A 12,496-nucleotide genomic window follows, 5' to 3' on the forward strand; every position below is an offset into this window, starting at 1 on the left:
TGGGCTCGGGGCGATATATGTCCTCCCCACCCCCCCCCCAGTCAATATTGTTACTAACCAAATCAGACATCTAGAGCAAAAATCATGAAAATCTAGATATTCTAAAGTTTAAGAATGGGAATCTTTGTTGAGCAGACTGGGCCTCTGAACTTTATCATTGTGACGCAATTGACATGATGCGTGCTTTGCCTGGGGACGTAGTATTTGTCTCAACTTGACATACAGCACTGCGCAGTTCAAAAACGCGTAGAATACCCGGATGTTGGCTCTGCCGTATTGCCTGCTACCTTTCCACGCATTTTCTCATACTTTCCTGAGCGGGCAATAAATTTGTCGGTGGTTAAACAAATTCAAACTTATAGACCGACCACTTGATCCCAGTCTTAACCAGGCAATAATGTATTAAAGTTGCCCTGCTCAGATGTCTGATAATGATTCACATTTACCCTGTACCAAAGCTAGAGAAGGTGAGGTGTGCTATCATCTGATACCTCTCTCAAAAAATGCCGTTCTCCAGGTCAGTTTTGTAAATCAGGTGAATCACACCAAATGCGTGTAACTACGAAGCAATTCTCACACTGTTATCTACATGTGAAGGGGGGGGGGGCTTGGCATGTTATGTTAAGGGGTAACTTCACAATCACTATCTTAATCATAAGATAATTGGAGAGTGGGACATTGCTTGAAATCGAAGAAACATTATCACTGTCTATTTATCATTTTAATACCATACAGATATCAAAAGTATCAATATCTCCATGATAATATACATTTTACAGTCGGCCATATCCAACCACAAAAAAAAAACAACACCAAAATGCATCAATTTCAATTTAGAATAATTTTTCTAAATGTTATTGTTCTTAGAATTCTACTGAAAAAGACTGTAGCTACTATTTCCTGAATTTTTCAAAATCACAAAAAAAAGGAAAACAAAGCACACAAAATGTTACTTAGCAAAAATGAAGCTATGTGACTTTATTTCTATAATATTTTTTTTGCAGCTGATGTGCAGTCAACTACAGCATGTACATAGTAAACGAGACAAAGTCAAACCTAGGACAGCTAGGTACACTACGAGATTTAAACAAACATTGCATAATCAATCAAGAATAGATTATTTCTGAATTCATCAATTTAGTGAGAAGTGTATCTATGAGGATTTTATGAAGTAGGTAACAACAGACTAGCATTTTATAGACTTAACAGACTAAAGACAATTCATTAACAATGATGATGCATTGAGTATGAAAGGGGGAGGAGTTCATGATTGCTGGTTATTTGATAAAGAGCATTTCACCATACTGTGATCTTCTGTTTCATTATGAAATATACAAATAATCGTTATCAGCGAGTGCAATGGTAAGAATCATCCCACAGGAGGTACCTTTACCATAAACACACCCAGGGCAATAGATTTGATACTGAGTGTGTGTTAGATTAGATTATAATTCATTTATCCAGATTTTAAAAAGAATATATTGAAATATTGTTATTATACAAACATCTGGAACAAATTGTGTGAGTTATTTCATTTTTTTCTTACTATGTGGATCCTTGTTATCTGATAAGTTGCCATGATCTCAAAACCAAGGCTTGTCATAATATTTCAAGTAAAATGAGCTGTGCTTATGATGGCAGTTTGATGTAACATTTGCCTACACATTGGAATTAAATGTAAAGATGGGGATGAATAGTTTTATATATCACACAAAATACCTTCACTTTCTGTATGACAAATAACATCACACCAAAAAAAATCATCATAACCAGTTCCCCCTTAACATGCCCTGCTAAATCATTGTTCATGTTCCTCATACAATATCTATTCATAGTAATCCAAACATCAATTACTAGTTACTCAAACTAATTCACAGTCCTCCTACTTGCATGTCAATAATTGCAGCAAATATCACAATTTTTAAGGCATCTGATTTTAAAAGGGGGTGTGGGAGCTACGAAGCTCGGGAACACTAAGTTGTGATAAAAAAATTGGAATGATAAATTGTCAATTCAAGTTCAGCAAGAAAAAAAAATAATTACAAATCTTTGAAATACTGCTTCCTACTTCTATCAATACAAAAGTTTCAGCAAACTGCAAGTCTGATTTTATGAAATCTCTATATATGGTAGGGTATGAATTATTATTTCATCAAGAATGGTAGAATTGTATTTATCAGCAACTAAAATACTATTCTTGAGTGTCCTGTCCAAAATGAAGAAATTCTAGCAGTGCTGAATTTGATTGTCATATTGACCATCATACAAGTATGATTACATCTCAATTGCCATCTTTGTTGTATTCCTAACAAATCCACTATCCTTACACTCAGATAAGCTTTACAATTGGAATAACAAAAATTATGATCAACAAGTGGACATAAAATTAATTCTTAAAAGTAGATTTTACCATGATTAGTAATTGTGTGTGTTTTTTTTTTTGGTGAAAATACAATATATATAAAACGTTTCTCTCAGAAATAACCTTCCAAAATTGTGTTCAGATTAGACATATAAAGGAAGACAAATTTCTGCACACCAGAATTATTAATTCCTCCAAACATACCTATAAAAACATACAAAGACACATAGTGTAACATGATCAATATACATATCACTCTAAATAAATGGGCTGAGATTATAGCTATGATACAAAGCTGCACCAAGTTGGCTACATTATTCTACAGTACAATTTACCTAGCTATATATATCGCCACATTTTTATTTTCACGAATATATTTGCCTCTTCTTTAAAAATCATAGATTTACATGGTACCACTTGAGACCAAGTTCCACCTTTCATTTCTATACACGTTCATAATTTTCTTTCATTGTCCATATAACAAAATTTTTAGATGAAATCAAAAGAGATCTAAAAGAATAAAGAATCTTACAAACACTATTCTTCATGAGGCTCTTACAAATTCCATTAATCTATTAGATTACAACGCTTCTTCGGACCTCCCTGTAGTTTCAAAATTGAGAGTTACTAAAGAGTAATCTGTAAGGAAGTGCAATAGTTAATGTGCCCAATTGACTATGTGGAAATGTAAAACAACCACTCATTTTTACAAAACACATTTGACTTGAATTGGAGTTATTTTTGGTGTCTCAAATATACTGAAGTGTAATTCATGAATTTCATCAGATGAATTCAACAAAATTAAGATATAATTTTCTAATGAGAGTTAAAACCATCAAGAGAATGTGTGGCTATAACTGGGAGGGATATATATCAAATGTACATATCTAAACTATAAATACATTTAGAAGAGGAAACAGCTTTTCACCTACTCTCCAGCATATATATATATTTCTCTACAAACTCATATTGATTAACATGAACATATACACATCACAATTACAATGAAATCAGAAAAAAAAATCATTGGCTCATATTCATATATAATTAGTATTGCTCAGATATATGCCAAAATATGTTCAAAATTAGAAGCAAGTTGGGTAGATTTGTAAAATGCATGAATAAATGTACAAGGAGTAACATAGGTAAATTATTCCTAGTAAAAGTTGTTTCACATGCTGCATAAATAAATACAAGACATATACAAATTTCACATTAAAATGATATTTTTCAACACAAAACAAAAGATTCTTTCTTTTACCATTCTACATTAGATGTTCTCTAATTATAAGCCAAGATTTTGTCAATACAAACTGAAGTTACATTTAAGGAACACATTTGGCTCTCATTTCATCATATCCATGGCTTTTTTTTTACTTCTAAATAATGCAATCAAACAAATGTAATACCAACATTGTATTAAAAATAGGCACCATTTTCCAAATTAATGCTAGATTACCCATACCCCTCCTATTCCAAAACCTCAGAGATAATAGAAGAGTGATATGATTACTGTAACTTTGTGGCAAATGCAATATGAAAACATTCTTTAATAAAAACACACAGCCTATACAAAGATATGTTATACAAACAATGTAAAATGAAGCCAATGAAAATCTATGATTCAATTCATTTCATATTTTATATTGTTCAATGCGTGTGATTACAGTTAACAAAAAATTAATATATTTTGCATTGTGGATATGATACTTTATTTATATACAAATAGATGTATTGAAATGAATAATTAAGACCCAAATGATACCAATATATGTTTCATGGATTAGTTATCCATGAAGTTATATAATTAATATTTCATGAAGGAAACAAATTTAATCAACTATTAGTTTTTTATCAAATGGTATCAAATCCATAAATAATATGACTATTTCATGGATACAACCAATTCAAATATAAAATATGTTACAACACACACATACACACAAATATTGTCTGCAAAGGAGAATGAAATCAATACCCTCCATATATCATGAGCAGAAAAAAGCTTAGAACCAAATGTTGAAAAATGGACAAGAAATGTTAACACATGAAAATTCTAAAACCTAAAATCACTTGACTCGCATACTCACTGTGTTAATGAGAGATCATGAGGATTTAGGGCCAAAACTTAACAGATTTTATTGACCATTTTTTATCAAACTCTTAATACTATCAAATACTTCATAAATTTTTCCCATGCAGATAAAATATTTAGAAATTAGTTTCACAACTCCTTTCATTCAAAAATAACATGTTGATTATTAATCAACATTATAAAAAAACATGCACTGATTGCAACTGTGAATATGTGATAATCTAAATAAGGTGTCCCAAAAAAAATCTAAAAGACAATAATGACTTTCCATGAATTCATATAAAACAGCCTTACACTCAATTAGACCTTTAATGCAACTAATTATTCTCATATTTTTTGCTTCACAAGAGATGAAGAAAAAAAGGATTCACAGTTAACTCAAATTATGAGAATGGAGATATTTTTCAATGGCTTAAAGCAGAGTATCTCCAGTTAGACACATCTTCTTACTCAGAATATCTGTTGATTAAATGCAATTCAAAGAGAAAAGCTATAAAACTGAGAAAGATAACAGAACAGCCATGTGTGCATATAATCATGAAAATAAGGTATATGTCAGCAAATCCTGTGTCTGAATAATAAATGAATCCATATTCTACACTCAAGAATCATGTGTTGATGCAGAGTGCTTTCCTCCTCTGTAAATCTCCATCAAATACTGTCTATTACACAGTGACATCCCCATTGTATTGGGAACAAACTGTAGTTCCCAGAGTCTTGTCTTGGATATTAGTTTATCCATCTTCATCTGGTGGTCACCAAGAGTCAAGCGAAAGACCAAGGGTGGACGATAAAATAGGAAGGGCCTGGATGTGGTCACTTGCTTTCTTTACCTTCGACTCAATTCCTGTTTGATGGCTGGATGTGATGAAAATTGGACAGAAGATAAATGATCAGGGATAGAAATAATCATTGCTATTAAAGTTAACGAAAATTCATAACACAGAAAAATCGTACAAGATTAATTCAACACTAAACATTGCAGTAAAGCTTACAAATCACAATAAAATCCTATCTTTTATTCTGTATGTTCACTTATATATGATAATTATTATCATAACAGCTTTTTGTCAGACCATATGCACTTTAGGGAGTCTACGGGGAGAAATGTAATGTATTCGTGGTACAGAAAAAATAGAGCCAAATGACCAACAATAAATCTGTATTTTTACGTACATTACAAAAAAGCAGCTCATCTTTGAAAAAAAAAGATGCCAAAAGATCAACTATAATCTTTATAACTACTTGATGGAACATGAAAGGGTGGTAAAGAGGGATTTATATACAAGGGGTAAATGGTGTTTGAAATTTGATGTCCAATCTAATGAATCAGTACAAACCTTCAGGTCAATTAGTGAATGTAATTTTTTCAAAGATGAAACAGCTATTTTGTCTTATTCTACTACAGAGAGAATTGTTTTCTGACTTCTTGAATTTTGAACTGGGTTCTTACATTTATCTTGTTATATTTCTAAAATACTGCAGTTGTCACTTCTTGCAGCTCACAACTGAATACACAGTAAATCTTTTCAATATTACGACGATGTTTTGAAAGGTTTTTTTTAGTGTCTCAGTCCTCGCAAGTTTTAGGAGATGAAATGATTTTTTCTTACCATCAATGATTTCTTGTTTGGTCTTTTGTAGTTCTTTCCTCATTTCTGTCAGGATCTCTTGTTTAAGTTTCTCATAATCCAGCGAGTTTTGACTATCACCTCCAGCATTGCCATTGACAGCAGGCTGTGATGGTCTTCGTCTATAGAGGGCGACAACATCATTGGGAGAAGAAAAGATATAAAGTCAGAAATAATTTCAGGGCAAACACAATTTACATTGAAATAATAAATGACCAGGATTGGTGTTCTGAAAATGATTGCATCTTTGAATTTATATCCACTCTGCAATTTTAAAAACATATTTCAAATTGCTTTATATGGCACAAAAATGCACTAATGGAAGATTTTGCAAAGAATACACCAACAGAAAAATAGTGGCAAAATAGATTCCCATTTCTAGGATAATGAAATTAACAGATTTTTTTTTTCAGAACACTAGCCATGCAATAAATTTCAGGCCTTTTTTTAACTAAAAAAATCATCAAATTTGCCAACAGGAATTATTAATGCTTAAAATTTGCAAATCATAGGTACAGGTTTCTTCTCCATTAATAAGGATTCCATTTTCAAAGGGCTTGCAAAAGCACAATATGGGTGGGAAGGGGTGGCGCACAGGGGCAGAGGATGCTGTGGAGTGGGGGCAGGATTGGGTAAGGCAGGGTGGGATAAGGGCAAATTTAACCAGCAATTACAGCCTTACAGCAACAGCTGTTGGGTGTTAAAATACATCTGTAAGCCTATATACATAGTTAGATTACAAAAGTTGAACAAAAGATAGGGAAATTCTAGGGTTTCTAATTTCCAACTAGTCTTATGCCATATATCTTAGGGCTTTTCACACATGAATCTTAAATCATCATTGTAATGATGATTGCTATTGTAATCGTGACTGTGACGGGTAATCTTGATTCTAATCATGTTCTAGTTTGGCTTCACACAAGCTAAATATTTGTCATTAGCCTCATTTTTCACTGGAATCATCATTCAAATTACAATTTTTTTCTTGTGAAAGGGCAGATAGTAAACTATCAAAAGGTGTGTGATTGCATGTTAAATGATGCTCGATTGTCAGAGCTATTCTTCAAAGTCTATTTGTATAGAAAGGTTTGAAAGACATTACCAATGTTACATAAATCATTTCCAATGAGATGGTCTAAAACAATTCAAGACAAACTTTTTGTAAACTATGCAAATTTGCTGTGCAAAAGTGATGTGAAAAAACAAAATATTAACAATCTAAAGTTATGTCCTTGTAATACCAATAAAAATAACAAATTTCAAATGAATTACGGTTAAGGACCATCTTTGTCTAGTTGTGCCGTTCATTTTGTGATCAAGGTTCATATGAATTCACCTGCAAATGAAAAATACTAATTTCTGACAAACCATCAATGAATAAAGTAAAATAATAAATGAACCAAGATCAAAACCTTTACAAATCTAAAAACTCTTTGAACAAAAATAAATAATTCTCAAAGTGAAGGTAAAGATAATTGGAGAATTTTTTATTCATTTATTATTATTGCTTTTTTTTTGGGGGGGGGGGTGGTGATTCAATTTACTTACATGTTTACATGTAAGTCTTTTCTTTTATGCCTGTTAATTCACCCTATACATGTCAGTGTCAGGAATACATATTTTTAGCACTAAATATTCATGAAAACTGACAAAATAAACCCACTAAAGATAATTTTACTTAACATAAGTATCATTAATGGTTGCTAACAAAATTCAAATGGGATTCTCAATATGAGCTATTTTTTTTTTACATTCAAAATACTGATATTTGGTAATTCTTGTTTTCAAATAGTATGATTGAATAGGAATGGGTACTAATGTATACATAATTGTTATGCCATGTGTGCATGAACACATGTTGATATCAGAGTGAAGAAGGTAATTGTATATAGTAAAAAGGTATGTGTGTGACAGATAGTGTAAATACATGTTATAATATATTACATAGAATGTGTTGAATTTAAAGAAGAGATTTTAGGAGTTATATCAAAATATATATACGATAACCCTAATTCTGTGCAGAATAAAAAAAATTATGAATGATCACAGCTTCATAGGATTATTCAATAGGAGAAATCTGAAAGTCAATTAAAAAAGGGGGTTTAAAATAATAAAATAGCAATCAATCTTCCACAAAATAATGCTTACAAATCTAGAAACATTATATTGAATTCACTTTTTATAAAGAAAGAATACATAATGAATAATTTATTATTATAAAGAAAACATAGGTAATCAAAAGAATATTTGGACAAACTAAAAGTTTGCCTGCCACTGAAAAAATAAAGAAAGTTAATACAAATTAATGTGAACAAAATTAATGGAAATTGAGACTACAAAGTATGACTAAATCAATGTAAAATATATTGTAATAAATTCTCTAGCAGTCCAGCATGAAAAAAAGAAAAACAATGAAGAAATCAATTAAGTTATCACACTGAGCCCTGCATAATAAGGTGATATTTATCATGATGTGAACAACTCTGAGCAATGCCATATGCAAAATCTAAGGTGCTGGTGGAAGAAAGCTTTCATACAAGGATCGGTTTCATATTGTTAAATTTCTTGCAGTCAAATACATCCATCTGATATTTGATTTCTTTTACCCAATCTAATTTTAAGAAAACAGAATTCTGCTGGGGTGCAAAAAGGATCTTGTTTAAGGCATATATATACATGAAAAAATGGTTGTCAGACCGGGATAATACCACAGAAGATAGGAATCTCTTTCAAATGTTACTAAATAAAGTATTGATTTCAGCTTTCATCAAACAATATTTTTGTGTGAAGGATTCAACATGAAACCAGACCAGTTGGAAGCTTTCTATTGACATATATTCACATAGCAAACTTTAAACATGACAATCAAATCATTAAAAGTTAATTAAATTTTGACACACATGTAATACTCTGTAGAAACGTGACTTGAATTCCTCAGTGAAATTTAGTTTTCAAATATACACAGTCACGCTCAATCATCATACTTGATTTCACTGCCATGATTGCTATGTGAATACTGGCCTGCAAAACCACCACATGAATATTGAGGTTTAGGTGCAAAATAATAGAAACCAACATAAGCACCAGCTAGTGGGTATAGCATGCAGTGGACTTGTCTTACCCTCCAAGCCTGGGGGACTGACTACCAGGCGAGGTACTGGTTGGTTGAGGTCGCGGGCCATGCAGCCGACCACTGGTATAAATATGTAACATGAAAGCACAGGCATACTAAAGCACACAGAATAACACAGTTTTCACATATATATAGTCATACAAGTAGAGATATATAACAATGAAGACAATGCTGCAAATTCATGTTTTGACACAACCTTTTAATAGGAGTTCAATAAGATCAGGTGCAATAAACATAAAACATTAAAAATAATTTCTTATCTTTTCCTAGAATTTTATCAAGAGATTTAAACAATGAAAATATCAGCCAAATAAAAAGACTCAGGAAAAAACATTTGCATGATTGTCCGCATTTGCTATGGTTATGACCAATATTGTGTGTATATTACACACATTCAATGAGGTAAAATGGGATAGGATATGGAACTTTCATTAGAGTTTACAAATACAAGCACATTATATTTGGTTACATTAAACATGCTAGAACAGACAACATATAGATCAGCAAGAACTCATTCATAATCTACTGCTGTCGATCAATCATTGATAAATGTCTCTGTTAAAATCATCTGTAAAATAGCAATTACAATTCATTCATTCATGCTCTAATTACATCAATTACAGGAAATAACAAAATATAACTACAAACCATGATTAGCAGTGTGAACAGCTGTGAGCATGAACAGACCAGTTCATATTAGAATCAAACTTGTGCCATACAAAAAAAATTATCAACATAAAAGAGAGCGAAAACAATTTGTAAATTTCAAAGCTTGAAGAGTTCCAATCAATTGATTCATGTGTGAACTGGTCCATCCAACACAAAGTTTGCAAGGGAGGATATGCAGGTATAATGAAGTGCAATGCGTGGGGTGAAAACAAAATTAGTGAAAAGTTATGCATAGGACAACATGCAATGAAGATTTCACCTCACTGACAAAATAGAATTTTCAACAAGAATAAAATGCATTGCAATCCTGGTGAATGTTTCATTAAGTGATTTGTCATTGATTTTTCACTGACAACTTTAATAAGCTTCTGAAATCCTTGCATCTGATTGGCTGCAAGTAACTTTGTCAGTGAAAATAAATGACAGAGTGCTACATGAAAGACTCCTCTGAAATCATTAAATCTATACTGGCAGAATACATGGAACTCTTTGGGATAACCATAAATCTTCCAAAATCAAGGTTGATTTCTTAATCTGGACTACAGATCTAATGCTTTTAATAACTTTTTTTCCATTATGTTGTAATCATTTTTGTCACATCTATCCCATAAATGCCTTAATCTTGTGCCTGAACTGCTTCTAACAATGTCTGCCTTTGTCAAATATCAGGGAGAGAAACTTTTGATAGTAGGATTTTCAGCACTCTAAAAAGAACTTGTTTAACTGCACAAGGACGTTTTTAATGACAATTACCCAGTGATATAAACTTAAGGACACCTCCAGCTTAGATAGGCCCTATGAAGTTACACCTAATTTGATGCCAATATATACACCAATCCTTCAAACTCCCTTAATGTGTATACATAACCCCACCACCAGCCTCTATATGCATGAGACCCAAACACCTTGGTCAAAGAGCCTCTTACCCTCCTGAAAATCCTGGAGATGTGGGATTGTTGGTCTGGTGCTGATCAACACCAGAGGGAGGTCTCATGATCCGAACACCATCAACGCTATTTCGGTTGGACACCGGAGGAGGAGGAGGACTATATTGGGTATACCAAGAGGATAGGAAAGGGGTGTTCCATTGTAGGAGGAGAATTAGGGTGGAGATGATTAGGATGATAATAAATGAGATGGATGAATAGGATGATGATGATCATGACAACGATGATGACATTGATGAAGGCCAGTGGAGGTTACCAAGTACAAGTTAGGTTAAAATGTGAAGGATAATGGATGGTGAGTTTGAATAAAGTTTACCATGGGATTCGATGAGTTTCAAAGGAAGAAATGGATGAATAATGAAAAATGAGATGTTAGTAAGAATACATGTGGTATTAAAGTGATATTTATTTAAGTGGTATATAGTTGAAAGTACATGTAATAAGATTCATAATGCCAGGCAAAATGAGCATGATGATAATTGATTGTGAATGTTGTGATAACAGTAACAATGGTGATGATGGCAATAAGAGTGTTGATAGAGGGGATGGTAGTGGAGATGATGATGGTAGTGGTGGTGATGATGATGACAATGATGGTGATGATGATGGTGGTGGCGATGATGATTATGATGATGATGGTGGTGGTGGTGGTGGTGATGATGATGATGGTGGTGGTGGTGGTGATGATGATGGTGGTGATGGTAATGATGACGGTGAAGATGATGATGATGGTGAAGAAGATGATGACGATGATGATAATGATAGGTCATTATTAGATATAACATTGATAGTCGTGACAATGTTAATGAGGATGATTGTGACAATAAGGATCATCATTAATATACAATGAAATGGATTAATAAGAATGAGAAAGATAAAAAGTGATGACTTACATTTAGGTAGTGATCATGAGAAAACCTCTTTTACATTAAAATGGTTTTACTTGAACCACAAAATGAAAGAAACCGATCTATGGGCTTGATTAACATCTATTCACATATGAGAAATTATAATTATTCAAACTGACATGGGGCGCAATTTAAAAAGAGCTTTCATTTGCCTCTTAAATTTAATAACTTCCTCCGTGTTTGAAGATTGATATAATTATGCCCATTTATCTTAAGTCTTTGGTGGTTGAGTAACTGGAAGTAATAAAAAAAAATGAATAAAAAAAATCAATGAAAAAAAAATCACCAATGTTCAAATGTGTGTTAAGTATTTCTAAATTCTATCAAGTCATTAATTGGTTTCTCTAATGTTTTGGCTTTCATCAAACCAAACTTAAGGTTAAAAAGAATTTTCCCCTTTACATCACCAAATGTGAGAAAAAGTGGAAATTTCAGGTTAGAAAAAAAAACTGAAGAGATGACAACCAATATTAAACTCAAGAGAAGTTTGAATATCTTTCAAATAGGGAGTAATGAACAAAACAAAAAGAAACTCATCAAAAGAAATCTTAATTCAGAAATCATGCTTCACAACACATCATGCAATGATGATGCTTGTATGGTATAACTGAATGAACAAAACAACAAAAAATCCAAATGAAATCACAAAAGAGATTATAGAGGTGACAAAATCATATCAGTAAATGAAAACAAGATACTTAGGTCTTTGCACTAACAATATAATAAATGTGCCCAGGGATTACAAAAAAAA

At 32.2% G+C, this 12,496-nt stretch overlaps 1 protein-coding gene across 8 annotated transcripts in view; it reads right to left on the minus strand.

The window, feature by feature from the left end:
* Positions 1 to 949: 949 nt before the first annotated feature.
* LOC121418919 (protein enabled homolog) overlaps positions 950 to 12,496 on the minus strand; it is a 79,774-nt gene continuing 68,227 nt past the window's right edge. For 3 of the 8 annotated variants that reach the window (XM_041613126.1, XM_041613127.1, XM_041613119.1), the window contains 4 exons: positions 10,817 to 10,936; positions 9,210 to 9,281; positions 6,071 to 6,210; positions 950 to 5,315 (listed from right to left, as the gene is read on the minus strand). In XM_041613126.1, the coding sequence (XP_041469060.1) occupies positions 5,287 to 5,315; positions 6,071 to 6,210; positions 9,210 to 9,281; positions 10,817 to 10,936 (361 nt within the window). In that variant the 3' untranslated portion in view covers positions 950 to 5,286. The remainder of the gene's footprint in view (positions 5,316 to 6,070; positions 6,211 to 9,209; positions 9,282 to 10,816; positions 10,937 to 12,496) is intronic. The other 5 variants (XM_041613120.1, XM_041613121.1, XM_041613123.1 and 2 more) reach the window with 5 other exon arrangements.

The sequence above is a fragment of the Lytechinus variegatus genome, chromosome 7, assembly GCF_018143015.1.
Source record: "Lytechinus variegatus isolate NC3 chromosome 7, Lvar_3.0, whole genome shotgun sequence".
NCBI classification, from domain to species: domain Eukaryota; kingdom Metazoa; phylum Echinodermata; class Echinoidea; order Temnopleuroida; family Toxopneustidae; genus Lytechinus; species Lytechinus variegatus.